Here is a 20,038-nt window from a genome sequence, read left to right on the forward strand (position 1 = left end):
CCATTGTCTATTTTCATTTAAATCAAATACATGTAGGAGTGATGCTTAAAAGAATAAAGCTTCTCTTTTATACCCTCAAATGGAAAATATAATCAAAATCTGCTTTTTTGCAGGATGGCTTTCTTAAATAAATAAGCAGAAGGATGAATTATGTGGCTATAAATAAATCTACTGACATAAAATAAAGCAAAGTTCGGCTGTTTTATGGCGTCACTGGAACCCTTGGATATATTTACAGCCCTGTTAACAGTCACCTGTATTTTTTCAGGACTTTTATTTCATTTCACACTATGAGAATTTAGTTGTTGTTGTTTTTGTTTTTACTTTTCCTCCCCCTAAACTTACCTTTTGGAACTCTGTGTAGAGAGAGAAAGTAAGGACTTCTACTCTTCACGTTTGGAAAAAGAGGACCCTCACCTAAATCTCTGGTGCTTTCTGTGTCTGTGCAATCATATTAGGTGTGCCTAAAACAAACAACATCATAGGTCTTCTGGTGACAGCGAAGTGGGGAAAGTCAGGGTCTATGCAACTGAGAAGAGACATGTGCAGACGCAAAATGAATTGTGAGAGACCAACAGGGCAACTTTGCATCAGGTTCCTGGCACCTGACACACTTAACGACTGCCACGAGGTTTATTTTAGAAGCCAAAAGATTCCCCAGACTACTTTCTAGCCAAGGTACAGACCAAACCAAGACAAAGAGAGTCAGATGGGTAAGGACTCTCATACTTTACCTTGGGACAGTCTCCTGGAAGGTGGAGCGGAGCGGGAAGATTAAAAAAGCAGGGGAGGGAGTCTATCATGCCCAAGTCCGAAGTCTGAAATAACACAGAAACCCAGTGATTAACCAGCCAATTCCAGCTACAGGGTTTTTTTTTTGTTTTTTTTTTTAAACTACATTCCATTCAGAAACTTAAGCTTCCAAAAAGTCTGGTTAGGATTCTGTGGGGGTTTATCCAAGTAGAGCTAAGCGTGGTTGTTCCTGTGAAATTATTTATACTTTTCAACTTTAAATCTGGTGAGCATAACGTTTCTAAATCTATTTCTCTTCTTTTCTGTCTTAAAAGCGGACTCTCATCTTCATTCTGTAGCTGTACACTCCATTCCCAAGTGCTCTCACTCCAGAGACCCACTAGAGGAAACAACTCACGAGGAAAGAGGGGAGCTTTTGGTGGTAGTATAGGTGGTGTTGAATCCTTCAGCCGGAACTCTAGCTGCAGGCAGGTATTTTTTAGATTGAAAAATCTAAAAAAGTATATTTACTATGTCAGCCTAATATAAACTCTAATAGAACTGAGAAGAATGGGAATTAGAAAAGAAGTCTAAGTAGGAATGTGTTCACTAGAGGAAGAGACAGGAGGGATAGAAAGCAAGCAAAAAAAATCAACGATGTGTTAAACTGGAGGACACACGTTTTATCAGGATGATTGTGGGTTCCCTCTTTGTGGTGGAAGAAGAAAAATAAGCCAGTCTTGCATTTGTCCTCTCATAAGTCTTCTCAATATTCAACTGGGTCCCCAAATGGAATCAGCCTTACCTGAATTCACAGCTACCTCTTTTGACATTTTGCAAAAAGTAGATAAATAAATTATAAGTATGACAAGTAAAATGAATAGTTTCAGCTGTGATGCACCAGTGGCATTTCTAGATTTTGTGCCACATTAGGATTTATTTTCACTTTGTTGCCTAGCAGAGAATTAATTGGAACGTCCAGCTAAGCTTCCCATATTTCCTTGGGATGAAGTCAAAACCAGTCTCTAACACTCAGTGCCAATTTAGAAAAGAAAAATGTTCAGTGGATAGGTGGTCAACTCATCAACTCTGGAAATATGTGTCTCTAGGGATCAATGTCACTAAAGCCAGATAAATGCACTAGTGAAACTAATGGTATAAGACCATGTGAATATGAGATTGTCGATTGATTCATTGGATTCAATCATTCAGCAAACATTTACTGAGCTCCTACTATGTGCTATTCACTCTTTCCCACACAGGATATAGAGGAGAACAAGACAAAGGCTTAGCCTTCGGGGAGCTTACCATCTTTTTAAAGGAGCTAGGCTATGAACGAATAATAATAAAATAAAATAATTTTGGAAAGTGGAGAGTGCTCTGAAGGAAATAGAACAAGGTAATGGGATAAAGTGGCTTTCAGGGGTGATGGTGGCTAACTTTAGATGTGGGCCAGAGAGGGCCTTTGAGGAGATGACATCTAAAATGAACCAATCACAGGAAAATCTTGAGGAAAGTCTTCCAGACAAGAAGGGCCAGCAAGTATAAAGGCTTTGGTTTGGGAAAGAACTTGGCACATTCAAAGAGCAGAAAGACAGTCTGGGAGACTGGATTATATGAGTAAGGCGTCATCTGACAGAAGATGGAGTTGGAGAATTAGGCATAAGCCAGGTCTAGGTCCCCTTAAGGACATGATACAGAGTTAGATTAAGTTCAAAATGCAGTAGGAATCCATCTGGAGCAGTAAATCAAGGTATAGTTGGATTGAATGGGAGTTATCATCTATCTACCTTAAGGGAGGATGCTTATGATATTAAATTTTTTTGTCTGGCTTTTCTACTAATAATAAGACCCTAAACATGAACTTAACCTTCTTGGAGTTTTAGCTTAGTTTTCTATTGAACAAAGAGTACTACCAGTCTTTGCCAGGTGCTATGCCAGATGCTGTGTATATACATTATCTCATTTAAAACTCTCAAGAACCTCATGAGGGAAGGCATTATCCACACTTAACAGAGGAGGAAACTGGGGTTTGAATTGAGTCTCCGTAAACCACCCACCTTGCTTGTTGTGGTGTTCCTGAGTGCCTGTTGCTAGTTTAAGACAGTGTGTTCATGGGCTGCCACCCAGGGGCATGGAAGACCTTGAATGAGGGCCACCTCCCTCAGAGGGCACGGATCGTGGATCACCTTTACAGCTGAGAGCCAGAGCAGCTGGGATGACTGTCCCCATTTACCACAGGCAGCATGGACCTTTAGGAGAACACTGATTTCAGAACCAGAATACCAAGTGAGCACCATAAATTCTGAAACGGACTTGCTGTTTGACCTTGAAGACAAATCATCCATAGGTTTTGTATCTTTATCAGTTAGAAAGACATCTAATGCTAACTTCCTTGACAACTCCCTGGGGTGTCCCAAGGATGAATAGAACTGTCTTAATCCCTGTTGTTTATCCTCACTTAGGGGGTTTCAAATATTCATTGAGAGCAGGAGTATAATAGGTACTATAAATTCCTTTTTTAAAAAGAAATGCCACCTAAATACAATATATATATGATTTAACCAGCAAGTGCCATATAGTATATATGATATGATTTAACCAGCAAGTTTATTATTCCCTCTGCCCCACTCGACCAAACAAATGTGTTATGTGATTTTTTAACCAAGGTGAGTAGGAAGGAGGGAGTCAAAGCTAGCAAGGCCCCTGGGTTTAGGAGGGCTACCTGTGGGCTTGTGCCTCCAGCTCCTCACGCAGTGCAGGGAAAGGGGAGTGGGGAGTGTGGAGGCCGCCTTGTCCAGAATGTCACCGTTCCTTGGCAGAGCCATGGGTCAGCTTTCTCCTGGAGTCACAGATGGTCAGGACAGGCGCGCCAGGCCTCTTCCTGCCGCTCCCGCTCTCCCCTACAGCTTCAGCCTGGATGTAAAAGCTGTGCTCTCTTTGGTGCCCAGTGCCCTGGAGGCCTGGGGGCTTCACCTACCCGGGGCAGCGCCACTGAGGCCAGTGTGGGACAGGCCAGCCACTCCTCTTGCGCCAGCACACGCAGCCTTCTCCTCTGCTGAAGTTCTTTGACCAGGACAGCCAGCGGGGGCGCAAACCTCTAGGTCCTGAATTCCAAGAGCGTCCTGTCCACAGGGGACGGGAAGCAACCTTCTGCAAGGGCCTCCAGTTACCAAACCTCTTACCCTCCGGAGTCCCGGGCCACCTCTCCACCTTAACTTTCTGGAACCAGGACGCAGGTTCTTGCCATTCGCCCCTCGGCACACGCCTAGCGCACGGTGGCGCGGTGCTGAGCGCCAGGCATGGGGAGCGTGCACGTGGCACCCCCGCGAGTGCAGCCGCTCCAGCGCTCCTGCTGACTCAAGGGTTTATTTTTATTTCTATTTGGGGCTACTTCAGCCTTAGCCGCTGCCCGCACTTTTCTTCCCAAATTGTAAAAGGTGCCTTAATCGTCCAAGCTTGGCTTAATAAGCCTGTGAGAGGAGAAGGGAAAGGGTGATAACAAGGCGCAGTGTCCATCTGTCCGTCTGACTCACACCCAAATGCTCAGTCGGCTGGGAGGGAGCGGTCCGCGAGGAGGGCGGGCGATGCGCGCGGGAGGCTCGCGCGGGTGTAGACGAGCGAGCGTGTACTTGAATGGGGAGGGCCGGGATTCCGGGGCGCTCGGGCCCCGCCTTCCTCCCGCGCCAGCCAGTCCGTCGGCAGAGCGCTCGGGCTGCCCGGATTCGCTCTCGGGAGGGCGCGATTTGCATAGGACTTGCCCATTTGTGAATTTGGCTCCCCAACTCCTCGCTTCACTTCACCTGTGCCTCCCAGTTCCGCGCACTTTGCAGGCGCCCGCCTGCCCCTCGGCCACCTGGCCACCTCCACCGCGAATCGGGCACCACCTCTCGCGCTCTCCTTGATCGCCCGCCCACCTCCCGCCGCCCGGTGCCACGTTGCTTTGGGTGACTGCTCCGCGCTGGGTTTCTCCTCCACTCCTCTTTCCCTCCAGTCCTTCTTGCGCTCTTCCTCGGGCTACTGCTGCTGCTGCTGCTTTTTCATCCAGTTGGGAAACCCAGGACGCAGGCGGCTGCTCCGTGGCGCTCTTCCAGAACTCGCAGGGTTAACTGCCTCCGCGCCCTTCCGCGGAGACTCCGAGGAACACGCGTAGAACTCTTCCACCTGCAGCCCCCTTTTGCCTGGCGGTTCTGCATTGCATCGCATGGAAGTGGGAAAAGAAAAAAAAAAATGTTCAAACAGCTTGGATGTTGGGATAAATTAACCTGAACCTACTTGGGTCTCCTGCTGCCTCTTCTTCCTTCATTTCCACCTTTCCTCTGTGTGGCTTCCCGGAGTGTGCAGTTAAGTCATCAGACCAGAGGTGCCTAGAGATCAGGAGGAAGCCGCCTCTCCTGACATGTGTGGCATTCCGGGGCTCCCGAGGAGGGTTGCTATACCTGGGTGGACTTTGGCTTCGTAAATTTCAGCCCCGGGAAAGAGGGGCTTTTGCTTTCTCTCTCTCTCTCCTTTTTTTTTTTTTTTTTTTAACTGATTCATCATCTGTCTTGAAAGCGCCTATTCCTTCCCTCTTTCCAAAATTCGGGCAAGTCTTCCTCCTGCTATGATGGGCCCCTGGGCATCATGAACTTCATTATTCCTCACTGGCTGGAATTCAAACTGCCCATCTGTAGTGGTCCAGTGCGTCGACCATGCACCTGAGAATCCACGCGAGACGGAGCCCTCCTCGCCGGCCGGCCTGGACGCTTGGGATCTGGTCCCTCTTCTGGGGATGTATCGTCAGCTCTGTATGGAGTTCCTCTAATGTAGCTTCCTCCTCCTCCTCCTCTTCCTCGCCGGGGTCTCACTCTCAGCACGAGCACCATTTCCATGGCAGCAAGCACCACTCAGTGCCTATTTCTATCTATCGCTCCCCTGTTTCCCTTCGAGGAGGGCACGGTGGGTCTCTCTGCTCTTTATCCTTTTATGGGGCATAGCAATTCCTTAACCCACTCACCTTTCAGGTAATGTCAAGGGTGGGAAGAGAAGAAAAAATTGAATTTAAAATAATGGAAAGCATCGCATGTGCATGAGGGAAGAAAAATGTCCAATTTCCACTTAAAGGCTAGTGTTGTCTGCTCCTGCCCCCCAGTTTTCTCTAATGGATTCTACTCTCCTCGGATGCCTTACTCATAGCTGCACAAACACCACATTCTCCCCTTTGCAACCTTCCACCTCCTTCACCACCCGTGATGACAGGCAACTTATCCGATAAGTCCCCGGTGCTGCACTTTGGAAATTCATTCATTCACCTTGCTTTCACCCTTCGTCCCTCTGTTCTTGTTTGGGAGCTAGTCCTCGGGAAATAGCAGACAGCAGAAATCCTTAGGTCTTCAGCCTGAAGTTGATTGAGCTGCTGTAAAGTGGCTTGTGTGGTAAAGGTCAGAGAGGGAGAGTAGCTGAGTGTCAGAAGGCAGAAAATATAATTAATAACCAGTGGTCATTATTGTTCATTTGGGCAGCTTCATATTTGTCCACATGTCTGATGGAAAAAGGAGCTATCACGAAAACTGTACATCTAATATTGCTAAATACCAGAGAGGAAGCAATATATAAGATAAGGCAAAGTCCATTTATAATTTACCCAAGTGTAATTTATAGTAATTTTGATTCCTCCATTTATGCAAATATTATTTCAATTAAAGGTAGAACGGTTGGGCTTGTTCACACAATACAAGGATGAGGTTTTGCTCCAAACAGCCCTCCTTGCACAGTCTTGAAGAAAGAGATCTATGGCTGTTAAAAATATGTTCATCTCTTATCAGGCTGCCTCTGGAAGAGCGATGTCTGCTGCTGAGGTAGGAGCTTGTTGTAGTAAACTGTTCTAAAGAAGGGCGCTTCCTTATTTGTTTACTATGAACTCCATTCTGATGGTGAGGAGAGTAGGAATCACAGAGCCGCACCGCAGGAGCGGCCCTCTGGGGGTGGCACGAGTTACCCACACTAGAGGTCCCCTGCCCTAGCTTGTATTTTGAAGACCTCTCTCATGCAGAACCCATTCGGAACGTCAGTTCTTCCCATTGCCTCCCGGCCGTGGGTTTCTGCTCTCTGCTGTCTGTAGTGTTAAGTGGAAGCACATTGAGAAAATGCCAGCACGTACTCTGGCTCTCTCTTTAAATTTTATTTGATGGAGTTGTCAAGCAGCCCAGAGCTTGTAAGGTTGGTGGAGGGGGGTGGTGGGAAGGAGGGAATGCTTGATCTCGATCTGGTTGCTGTTTTCGCTGTGATTCCTGCTGGGTCTGGTATAGGCTTTCTAAAAAAGAATCCTAGGAGAGGAAATAGCCACAACCACCACAAAAGCGAAAGCAATCTCATTGAAATGGAAACTGATAGCTCCTAAGGGAGAGAGGACCTGGGTGTGGGGGTGGAATTGTAAAGAGCAGGGAAAAAAAAGAGGGGAGTGGGAGACTGAGGAAGCCAGACAGACTATTACTAATAGGCATAATTAAACATAGAAGCGCTCAGCAATAATTAGCTAAATTTTGCTAATTAGTGTAAATGATCAGCAGGGAGATGAAGATTATGCATTAGTTAGAGGTTATAGGCTGGCAGGGTCTCAATGTTTTCTGTTCAGGATGTAAACAGTTAAACGCAGCAACTAGTGAGTGATGGAATTTGCAGAGCGATACTTCCCCGGGGTTCCGAAGTCTGTCAATGTCTCTCCCTCAACTAAAGGGGCTAAAGGGCTTGAGCCTCAAACAGGTCAAACACAGCTCTTCTCTATTTACTTCATTTCTTCAAGAATCGGTTGCTCAGTACTCTCTAAATCTTTTTGACTGCTTCCCAGTCTGGTTTCTCATTAACCTGCACCTGATAAGATTCGGTGTGATAGAAAAGGAGAACAAAGTGAGTAAATGACTAGAGACCCCAGAAAAGGCCCTCAGATCCACCAGAGCTGTGGAGTGCAGTGAACTCCAGGGTCTGGCACGGCTAAGATAAGAAAACTCATGAATTGAACTCTTCAATATCCTTTTTCAATCCTGAAGTCCCATCCCATTGATTTGGGGCCTGGATAGTGAATGCATGTATATTAAGCAGGCTCCTTGCATATTTAACTAATGGTTTTGAGCTTGGAATCAAGAGAAACAGCAATCAACAAGATTCCCCAACCTCTGGCTCTGATCCCACATCCAAACTGTGACCTTTTGCATCCTTAAAGGACCAGGAGAGCCCTCAGTGGTTTGTTAATCCTCCTCTCATTCTTACTTGGAATACAATTGCTTCTCCTAGTCCAAGGCAATTGGATTTAGCTAATAGCAATTGTTTTAAAACATCTTTTGGATGGCACGAGGCAGAGCACCATAAGAATAATGGCTGTTACTAATAGTTTTCTGCAAAGCTTATTCCAGGGTTAAAAGCAGCAGTCTGTATTGTTGAAGAAGTAAATGCCCTTCGTTCTACTATAAAACGAAAACTAGAGCCTTCAGTCCAAGAACCTTCTTTGGACTCAAGAGAGACTTTTTGTTTGTTGTTTTTTCTACCCTCGTTCTCCTTGCCCATTTCCTAGGAAGCCAAAAGTCCTAGAGCTGCCCTATTAACTAGATGTTGCCACCCCCTCATTCCAAACCATCCTGCCCTATAGTGGGAGTCACACTAAGAACAGATGCAAGAAACAAATTCTCCAAGCAGCTGGCCTTTTACCACGCTTGGTTCCAATCTTTGGAAAATTGCTTATGTATAGATTTGCCTAAAGTCTTTATGCCAGGGCAGACTAGAAAAGGCTGAGGTCCCATATGAATTGGGGGGACTAAGACCACACCTACCTGGGGTACCTAAAATTGTCTCAGGTTAGAACTATGTTTCTGGCTGGAATTAACTCTCTTCTTAACTGGAATTTAGTGAGCTTTTCTCTGTTGGTCAGCCCCTTCTCTCAGGCTCCCTACTTTCTTTCGTGCTCTCTTCTATTCAGTAGTCATTCAATTAACATTTATCGGGCACTTACTATGTGCTCGGATGTGTGTAACCTGCTGAGGATGGAAAACTAAGTAAGACATTGTGGTGTTCAGCTGTGGATAATTTCAGAGGTGTTTTGATAATCTATGAAAGAGAAGAGCTTCTATAATTTAAAAAACATGGGGGATGGGGTGGTGATCCAGAAACCAAATCAAATTAATCAATATAAAATCTAAATATCCTGTATAAAATGCAGATTTACATTCTTCTGTTATTTAAAATATCCCTCCAGGTATTTTTCATCCTTAACTTTATTTCCATACTTAAATATCATGTTAACAAAACTCTGGGTAGTTTAGTGGTATGGGATATGTGGATACTACAATATCGTTACCAACTTTCAGTTTCGTAAGGGAGTTTTGTATTTTTTTCCTTCTTTTATCCTCTCTCTCACTTTTAAGAACTCCAGTGTACATCGGCATGAAAAATGCCATAATACTTATAGTTTAGAAACCAAGTTTCTCTAAGGATCCCAGGTTTAGGAAGTGTCTTACATTCTGTCCTCTATAAGATAGCAGACCTTTCTGACTCTTTAGGCATTTGGGGGAACTAATTGAAAATATAGAACTCAATTTTAAAAGGGAACGTGTCACAATATATTTAGAAGAAAATCTCTTACAACAATAACAAACCAGGTTGTGTGTGGGGCGGGGGTCAGGGGACATAAGTCTTGTTCACATCATCTTAGCTAAAGTGGTGGTGGTCGCACTTGCAACACATCGGCAGGAGTCCTTCTTGTAAGAAATTATGCTATTCATTCATTACTCATTCATTGTCACAGAAACTTACCTCTTAAATTGTTCCAGCCATGGCACTTGTTTTGCTCTGATCTATTGAACACTTTCTTCTGCTCAGCCAGCTGCTTTCTAACCACTCTCTTTCTCCCTTCCTTCTTGGGATTCAGTTTGCTGAATAATTCATAGTGTTGGTTGACAGATAAAATGATAAGATTTATATGTCTTTGGCCTTGGTGATGAATTAATTAAGCTGGTTTCTCCTTTTCTCTCTCCTCTAGATGCATTGTTTCTCTTCTCTAAAATTTGCTGGCAAGTGGTGGGTCTGGAGATTAACTTGGCCTTGAAAGACTACCACAGAAGATTATAATCTCCTGGTGTAAATTTCTTCTGGACTTTCAACAGGGATCATTGGGTGGGGTGGAGGTAAGGACTGCCGTTATCATAGAGAGAGAAGATGCGATAATTGGAATAATTGCTTTCAGGAAAAAAAAGAAAAAAACAAAAAAAACCTTTACCAAACTGGCTGATGGCTAGAATTCCATAGTAAGAACTTTATTCTTCTATCATCGGATTTTGAATCTGGAAGAGGTAGCATATTCCATTTTACACATTAGTGAATTAATTTATCAGATCTCAGAAAGCTTGCTTTGCTAGGACCCTGAGTGATCTGGGAGGGAGACACATTTCTGAAGATAAACCTTGAACTTATTTATACCTCCCTCCCTATATTAGTTTGTTAGGGTTGCCATAAGAAAAAAAATCACAGACTGGGTGGCTCAAACAACAGAAATTTAATTTTTCACAGTGCTGAAGCCTAGAAGTCCGATATCACGGTGTTGGCAGATTTGCTTTCTTCTAAGATCTCTTTCCTTGGCTTGCAGATGACCACCTTCTTGTTGTGTCCTCATATGGTCTTTCCTTTGTGTGCACGTATCCCTGATGTCTCCTCACATGTCCACATTTCCTCTTCTTGTAAGGACACTGGTCATATTGGATTAGAGCTCACCCTAAATGTCCTATTTTGACTTAATCACCACTTTAAAGGCCTTATCTCCAAATACAGTCACATTCTGAAGTACTAGGAGTGAGGGCTTCAATATATGAATTTTCGGGGGATACAGTTCAGCCCAAAACACCCCTCCTCCTCCCCCAGGACCCAGTCATTGGGAAATAAGTGAAAATGTATGGTTCAGTGAAACTCAAACTTTCACAGTGGAAAAAGAAAACGTTTAGTGACAATGGTAGGAATTTACAAAATTGATAACATGGTGCCTCAAGAGGAAAAATTCTATTTGCACATATGGAGAAAACAACACCAGTAGGTTTAGTTAAAACTTGTGTTTGCTTTCCCCTCACTTTTATCTTGTGTGACTGAGTCTGTACCTTGATGTGCTTGCAGACTAATTCTGTCTGACTACAGCCAAGCGCTCTGCAGACAGATTCTGATGCCCACACTCTAAGGCTCTCTCCACTTAGAGCTGCTGCCATTCCAGGCCTGACCTTTTGCCATCCCAGTGACTTCCTTTGTGAACTACAGTTGCTCACTCGTTTCCATTTCCAAGACACGCACCGCCAACTCCTTTCACATCTCATCCTTCTTGAAGTAAAACAGGTTAAATAAGTATAAATAACTACTATTTCGGCAGCTGAAAAATATGTCCTTTTGAAAAAGTATCAATTTAACTATTTTTCTGCTGGATTTCTATTTTGTGAAGTTCACATTAAAATATAAATATGAAGTAACTTGTCTGCTTCATGATATGGTCATGAAGCTTGGGTGAGATGATTGAGAAAATGTGTTGTAATTATAAGCCCTTGCTGTTACAAATCCCAAGCAAGATATTCAACTCTTTGGGAAAGGGAATTATTTTTCGTTTGTTTGTTTTTGTATTCAGATACTTTTGAAAAATGGTTTGGAGAATATGTGCTAATGAGGATGACAGTGGATGATAGTGGAGTTCTAATGGGCACTGTGGTGTCTGGGGCAGGGGTGGGAAATATCAACTCAGGATTTAGAGTTGGAGGAAATAGGTCTCAATCCTTGTTCTGTCACTAAGAAACTTTGTAAACCTGGGTAAGTCACTTGGCTTGACTAAGATTCAATTTCTTCGTCTTTAACTGGGAATAGCAATACTACCTACCATGCACGTCACAGAATTGTATTGGAAGTTAAGTTCTGCTTTGTACATTGTAAACCACTGTGTACAGGTTAATATTTTATGAGAAATATTTTAATGAGAATGCTCTTTCAATCCCTTCTACAAAATTGAGCTTCAGTGTTGAATGTTTGCTGGCTGGCAGTTTGAAGTTAAAGAGCATGCATCTACTGGTTCTCCTCATTTCTCTATCTATAGCAACAGTTTTTGCCTCCAGGGAGTTACTTCATTTACTTACTACTTTTTTAGGGAAATGTAGAGGAAAAAGCCTTAAGATGTCTTTCTTTGTTTATGGCACTAAAAGACGATAGCATGTGTGGTCAGCTTGTGTTTTTTGATAACATGTAAAAATCCATGCCAGGCAAATTTTAGCCTAGAAAAACAAATGATAGCAAACCACTCAGAATCTCAGAGATATAGTGAAGTGAAAGGGGAGATGCCCCTGAGAAATATTCTGAGACCACTTTGGAAATTCAGAATTGGATCCCATTTCTAGCAAACTTGTACAGAATTTATTCCTATATGATTCTGAGTATCCATTGAAAACCAGATTTTTAAATCTAGTTTATACTAGGAAAAGACAGGACTTTTTAGGACTACTATTTTCAAATCTGGAAATGGAGATCTTCTTTTAATGTCATTTTTGATACTTTTCCTTACCAGAACTCAAAGGTTAGAGAGGAGATGGGAGCATATTATTATTCTGGAACCATTAGAGTTGATTTTGTGTAGCCCAGATTTGAAACCAGACTTCTTAGGGAGAGGACACTGTGTAGGTCATAGATTTTATCCTTAGTTTCTCCCTGATCAACTCTGTGACTTTGGACATGACATTATATCTTTTTAATTGTATTAATCGTTTAATATTTAGACCTTCTGTGGGATATCTTGATCTTCTAACCTATCTTCTTTCTTTTACCTGTAGTTTTCTGTGGGGCACGTAGTGTGTATTTGCCTTAAAACTACAGCTGGTGAAATTGCCTTTTTCATTTCTTCCTCGTTTGTACAATGAGAGGGTTGAGTGAGATGATCTCTCCAAATGGTTCTCAGCACTCGGTCTGCGTGATTCTCCAATCCGCATGTCTTTAAAGACGCCACGGTGCATCTTAAACCTGTCTGAGTTCCACAGGTCTGCCGGTATTTTATAGGTCTATTTTCTTGACTATCATAATAACTTACGCCGAAGCCACAAGCCAGGTTTTCTCTTTCCCATTCCGACAGAAGCAGTATAATGTACAGAGTGGCACACTGTGAGGTTATAAAGCCCGCAATCCAACTTCACCGCAGAGTCACACCGAGACAGGGAGAACACAGCTTTCATTTAAACACACCTTATTAATACTAGAAAGGAGCTCTGCGTTGTGTTTAAAATGCTCTGCTGTGTTTAGCCATCCCAGAGCAGAGGGCAGAATAGCAACTGAGCAAGTGGTTTATTTCTACTTACAGTTAGAATTTTGAAAGACTTGCTTGGATCATACACCAACCCATTATGCACACCTGCTATGTACCAGGCACTCTTCCAGCGCTTTACATATATGATTTCATTTAATCCCCACAATCCTTTGACATTAATAAGGTTACCACCATTTCGTAAATAAAAACAGTGAGACTCAGAGAGCTTGACATGGCTTGACCAAAGTAGTATGGTGGTAGAGCCAGCATTCAAACACAGCTCTGACCACAAAGCTCTTGGTGTTCCTGCTATTCCACACAGTGTATTATCTCAATAAACAGAAAAAAAACACAGCAAGCCCTTTTGTTAGGAATAGAGTGTACAGGGTAATGAAGCAGTCTGATTAATGTGGTTGACACACCTTTCCAAAGCACCTACGAGAGTGTCCAGTTTATAATAAGGTTTTGAATGTTTGTTAGTCTGCCTGAACCCATTCTGACCCAAGGAAATACTAATTAAAAGGAGCAGATGGACCAAACATTCACACCTGATATGTGTTTCTTGCATAAATGAGTAATGATTGAGTGAGATGCCGCATGATTGATTCTTGTTTACTAGGAGAGTAGGGATAGTAGTTTATAGAAGAGGCAAAGGGCAGGGAAAGTCATTTACCCCTCAAAAGCACGCCAACAGGCTCATATAACTTCGGGGCTGCAAGAGAGCTTAAGGATTGTCTGACCCTCTGAAATTCCAGATGGACAAAGTAGGGACTTGGCCGAGGGCATTCAGTCCGTGTCAGAATCAGTTGGGAGGTGGCCAGTATGACTCCAAGCCCATCATCCTTCTTTTACTCAACTGCAAAGGCCAACTTCTCACTCCTTTATGATCCTTTCTCAATTGCAACCTTGTCTCCCATCTCTCTTTCTGCAGATTGATCTCTTCTTAATCAGATTAAGTGCTGCAGGAATGGATTCTACCAACATTGGACTTTTCTAACCTTCTGTAAATATTAATTTTTCACATGCATTCTTCTAACAGCTGCTGGTTTCCTGCTAAGAGGAAGGGTTCCTGGGGTGTTCTAAAGGCTTCTGTATGGGAGACCTCAGTGTCAGAAAGTGCTCTGATTCAGGATCCTGTGCAGGGAGACGTTGCCTGTCCTGCTTGGGTCTCACTCATCAGAAAGCAGAGGAAAATGTCCTGTATACTCACCTGTCTCTGTTTCCCATCTGGAAGCCACAACCGAGTTACTGTTCAAAAACATGTCCCCTGCCCTAGTCACCACCCCTTGCTTATCAGTTATTGAGTGGCTGTATGACCGTAAAACCCCTGGAAACCATCGAGCCACATTTTCTGAGATACCGTTCTCACCCTCCCTTTTTACTGTTTTGAAACATTTCTGTCACCCCCCTCCTCCACATTAAAACATAACCCTGTATGCTCCAGAGTGACTTCCCTCCAAACTATGAATTTCAACTATTTCTGAGGCAGTCTTTCAGAATTTGAATATAATTACACACTTTGGGTGAAATTGTGGTTTTTGCTGCATAAGAAACTAATGGAAATGATCTGCCTGTTCCTGTAGTTTACAGATTATATGCTTCAGAACTGGGGGTATATATTTAAGCTGCTTTTTTGTGTGGCACATTAAAATGAAAATGAACTTGGGGTGAGCCACCACGGTTGCTAGGCAGTAGAACGAGTTGATAAAGCACAGCATTAAACTGAACCAGCGTCAGTCAGTTGGTGTTTTACTTAACATTTATTTGCTTTGCACTTTTGTCATTTGATGTTGTCCTAGAAGGGAAGGGGGAGGAGATAGGCAGGATCTGGATGTCTGCAGAGACTCAAACAAAGAGGAAGAAATAATCAACCCAAACACCCTAGGGAAATGAGCACTTTTTAAAATTTGAGATTGCCACACTGAGAGCTTTCTATGAAGAGCGAGCAAGACGTGAGAAGCGCATGGTTGCCACTGACCGTGTCAGGGACTTTGACTCAGGCAAACACTAATCTTCAGAATAGGAGCAATGACTAGCAAAGAGGAACTAGCTTCCCCAGGCATGGCCTTGCCTCAGTGGCTCTAGACAAAATGCCATCATTCTGCTTGAAAATTTTAAATGTGCTTTCATAATCCATTTAATTCCAGATCTCAAATTCCAGACTTATCACGAGCAAGTAGTGATAGGCAGCAAAGGCTTTGGGACTTCTTCGTAAGTGATAACTAATAAGTAACTCTAATTGCTCTGAACCCCTGGTCTTAATAAAAGCCTAACGCCCTTATGAAAAACTAGATCACAGATAAAACAAAGGAAGACCCCCTTGGATTCTTGGGGTCAATTTTAGCAGCATTCTGATTATTTACAAGTTTGGAAGGATGGTTAAAGGGTTAAATCTCAGCTGCTGGGAAAATTTGGCCTCCTGAATAATTTGGATGGAGGGAGGGTCCTGTGGTTTAGATAGCCAAGGTTTTATTGTGTATCTTTTTCCTTGAACAAACTACTGTATCTCTTTCCATGAACTACTATCTTGGCATAATTGGATGGGCATCTTTGAGTGTTCACCTACGTCCATTCCATTATTTTAGATAAAATAAACCCAAGGAAGGAGATCTCTGTGCTTTTACAAGAATGACAGTAATACCTACTTTACTCTTAATAATAATTATTACAATTATATATCACATTTTTTTTGAATTGTTTTAATGTACCCGGCACTCTTCTAAAGGTCTTAGCTCATTTACTTCTGCTATGAGGTAGGTACAGTTCTTTCCTCATTTTGAAGATGCAGACACTGAGGCACAGAATGTTTGAGTTGCTTGCCTAAGGTCAAGCAGGTAATACATGGAAGAACCAGGTTGAGTATTCAGGTAGTTTGAATCCAGACTTGTCCTCTTAATATTTAAATATGTTTGTAATATTACCTGGGATGGTGGGAAAAGTTCTCAAAATAGTATTCTCAAATGCAATACCTGGCTCTTTTTAAAGGGCCATTTATGTTCTACCTAGAGCCAGGATTAATTATGGGGCCTACGAATATTTTTTAAACTTAACAGCTAGCAGTATGCACTAAATTTGTGTCAGTCTTTTAGGTTCCTTCACCCAATTCCACTGTGTATGTGTGTAGGGGGCTTCACACACAATACCAAGGAATTCTCAGATGCCAATTCGACTCAATTCTAATGCCTATCTACCCAAAGATAGTGTCAGATTCCACAGTTTAAGAGTTCAGTCCTACAAGATTGCCACCCCTCCCCCATTTCAGATGTCAGTCGTAAGCCCAGCTCATTACCTGTGCTTCTGACCAACCAGCTGTAAATCAGAGGTTCCCATGATCCCCTCCTTGGGTTCAATGAATTTGCTATTGCATCTTACAGAGCTCAGGAAACCTGTTTCCTTGCTAAATTACTAGTTTATTATAACAGGATACAACTAAGGAACAGCCAGGTGGGCATACGGCAAGGTATATGGGAAGGGGGGCAGAGCTTCCATGCCCTCTCCAGGTGGGCCACTCTCCCCAGATCTCCAACTTGTTCACCAGCCTGGAAGCTCTCCAAACCCTGTCATTTTGGATTTTTATGGAGGCTTCATTACGTAGGCGTGATTGATTAAATCATTGGCCATTGGCAACTGATTCAACCTCCAGCCCCTAACCCATCTCCCCTCCCCCAATGTCAGGGGTGGGACTGAAAGTTCCTGTCTAATCACATCATTGGCTCCTTTGGCAACCAGCCACCATCATTAGGTGCTTTCCCAAAGTCACCTCATTAACATAACAAAAGACACCTTTATCACTCTCATCTCTCGGGAAATTCCAAGGGTTTTGGGAGCTGCGAGCCAGGCAAATATATATGAGAAATATATTTTGTTAATCTGAATAACCAAATATATGTTTCTTATAAATCATACTATTGCAGTCAGGTACTGAACCAAATGCTTTAGCTTACCTCATTTAATCTTTATTGACCATCCTTCAAATTAGGTACCATTATTATCATGAATGTACAGGAAGAGTAATGGAGCTTCGAAGCCAATTCTCTCAAGTTCTTCTACCTACTAAGCAGTTAACCCCTTGCATCTATTGAACTTCTAAGTCAGGTACTCTGTGCAAATGTAAACCCATTCCTTGGTATTGACAGCAACTCATCAGAACACTTCCTTATATTCACAAGTCCTATTATATTATAGGAAGTTATTTGAGATTTCTGGAACAGCCTTTGGAAACTCATCTAAGTTCCAGAGTCAGCTGGCAGAGAATGGTTACATATTCAGTGGAGCATGGAGGAGTGAGGGACCCCTCCGTTGATGAGAGAGTCCATCGGTGACTCACCCACCTCAGTTTTGATTCACCGTAAGAAACTCGTTTATCAGGAAATTTAGTTTCCAACAGTTACTACAGGCTTTCTCTTCAAATTGTAATTTTAGGCAAACCACCAAAACTTCCTGGTTTTAGTTCTCTTACCTGCAAATTGAGAGAATTGCAATTAATGATTTTGAAATGGCTTGCCAGCTTTGTCTTTGCAATTTTGGTATTCATCTTTCTATCAGCACTGATAGGCAAAATTTTGATGATTTCTAAAACACTTCTTCACTCTTAGTCGATCACCTCTGAATCTTCTTTCATTCTTGGCACTTCATACGTATGGCATAAGTTCATTAATTATGAGGATAAAACGAATGAAACAAATATTTCAGGAGTGGCAATGGTTTTTAGTTTGGGCAAATATGTGTGTGTACATGTACATGTGGGTGAATGTGTGAGCCAGAAAAAAATAATGTAGCATAATGTTCTTGATAGAAACCTAATTAGCTCCTGACCTGAAATGTAAAGATCAGACATGAGTGCTAAGCCTGCTGTGCATTACAGATGCAAGGATGTTTAAGTACCTTCTTCTTGCTGCTCTGATGTCATTTACCAGTGCATTGTGTCACGGGAGCTCATGCTAACATGTCAATTACAATCTAAGAGGGGGACAGCTTTAATGTGAGATAGGAATATAAACCTGGAGCCCTGGCCTTCTGTCGCCAATCCCTCTCTTTCGGTGATTCATATTTCTGGGGTTTTCCATGCCAAAAGCCATTTTGTGTGTATGCACTGCAATCCCCATCACCTGTCAGTTACTAAGGACCTATTAGACTAGCTATCATATAAGAACACTCTTTCAGACAATGCTGAGATAGTGACCTTTTATTTCCCTGAACAAGGTAGCCCAATAATAGTAACTTAGAAACAGACCCACCACCCAAACACTAAGTTCCTCAGACCCTGAGGTGATGCCACTAAAAGAATATTCTGATGAGAGGCTCTCATTGAAGTCAAAAGCTTCTTTGCATTACTGGAATCATAAAATGCTGGACTTGGAAGAGTTCTTTGGGGAACTTTTCCAATCCAATTATTTTTCATGTGAAGGAACAAGCAGCCCAGGAGTTTGTGAATTGTTCCCAAATCACACTTTTCAAGTTAGGGGTAAATTGAGGCTAACATGCAAGTTTCCAGATTCTCTGTGGAGGCCTCACTCCACTGCACCACAATGTTAATACTCCAGCTTTCCAGGTGTCTCCTGTTTTGCCGTGGACAAGATTAGGATAGTCTCTGGTGCAACTGGAGTAATAAATCAGCACAGAAGGAGCAGAAAGTGTGATCTCCAAGTTACTCCAAACATTCGCACCGTGTCCCTTAATTGCCAGCATAGAATGCAGTTCCCACTCCATCTCAGGCATGTCACTCCCTCACAGGGTCCCCTGCTTTCTCTCTGCCCCAGCAGCCTGGGAGGAAAATTCAGTGTGCTGCAGTTCAATCAGTTTGATGAGAGCTTTTGAGCCTAATTACATGGAAAGTTTCTTCCAGTGAAAGGAAAGAGGAAAGAGAAAGGGAGAAATTAAATTGAAGTGTAAATCAGTCAAGGGCTTAGATCCCGGGCTTTCTTTCTTTTTAATCAAGAGTAAAATGAGAGGCGAGTTTTAAGGATCATCACAAGACACCATTAACTACCCAAGGAGCTTTTGATTGAAGATGGTTTGTCACAAAAAGAAAAGTGTACTATCTGTTCAAAAAAGGGAGTATTGGAAGGTCGTGCTTCAGCTTAGGAGAATGACACTGAGGGGCAGGACAATTTATTTTTCTGTAATTATTTCATCTGTAATTCCCCTAGATGGCTGACACATTTTCTTGCACACTTTAGGTGCTCAATAAATACTGTAAATCAATGATGTAGTAAATACGTAGTGTGTAACTGGGGTAATTGCATATTATGTAGGAAAGTGTAATATGTTTTCAATTCACTCAATATTAGACACTACATCTGAAATCACTGTTCAAAATTTTGGCCAGTTTCCCCTAGTGGTTGACATGGTTTTGGTATATTCCTCTGAAATTACTTGATATTTGTAGAATGTTTTATAGTGTTACAGAGAAAATTCTTGATCTTTTTTGATCCTCACCATAGTTCTCTGCAGCGGGAGGACAAGTGGTATGATTGTTATTTGTCCCATTTGTTTTTAGCTGATGTAATCAAAACTAGAGAAGCATAAATGGCTTGACCAAAGTCATTCTAGTATCAAGTGACAGAGCAGAAACTGACATCCAGCTTCTGTCCACTATATCACTTTGGATGACTGAGTATCTTGTGTGGAATTTCTTGGCTTTTCAGTATAAGAAGAAGGGGAGGAGAACAGCAGAAAGCAGAGTTCTTGCAGAAGAATGGTTAGAACAGAGAAGGTATGCTATGCCTTCACTGGACTTCACAGTTAATTAGTGAAAATTTACAGTGAGCAATGCGAGGCCCTGCAGTGGACAATCGAAACATGGACGCTATACTCAAAGGCTTACAGTGTGGTTACAAATTTCTGAAAGTGATGTTTAAATCTATCCTTTCCATCCCCACAGCATCCTCAACCATATCACCTGGACTGTTGCAACAACCTCCTTAACAGACCTTCCTAAGCTTCCAGTTGTCCGTTCTGTCCCTGCTCCACCCGCTGTTGGAGCCATCCATCTGATGTGCCAATCTGATCATGTCACTTTCCCATGGA

General features: G+C 42.6%; 1 protein-coding gene across 42 annotated transcripts in view; it reads left to right on the plus strand.

The window, feature by feature from the left end:
• NRXN3 (neurexin 3) overlaps positions 1-20,038 on the plus strand; it is a 1,504,430-nt gene that overhangs the window by 994,633 nt on the left and 489,759 nt on the right. For 2 of the 42 annotated variants that reach the window (XM_070250290.1, XM_070250294.1), the window contains exon 1: positions 5,283-5,670. The exons of 37 other annotated variants lie outside the window; for them this stretch is intronic. In XM_070250290.1, coding sequence (XP_070106391.1) covers positions 5,424-5,670 — 247 coding nt within the window. In that variant the 5' untranslated portion in view covers positions 5,283-5,423. Of the gene's footprint in view, positions 1-4,453; positions 5,671-20,038 lie in introns of those variants that run through there. 3 more of the 42 variants (XM_023628534.2, XM_070250289.1, XM_023628536.2) reach the window with 3 other exon arrangements.

The sequence above is a fragment of the Equus caballus genome, chromosome 24 (genome assembly GCF_041296265.1).
Source record: "Equus caballus isolate H_3958 breed thoroughbred chromosome 24, TB-T2T, whole genome shotgun sequence".
NCBI lineage: Eukaryota > Metazoa > Chordata > Mammalia > Perissodactyla > Equidae > Equus > Equus caballus.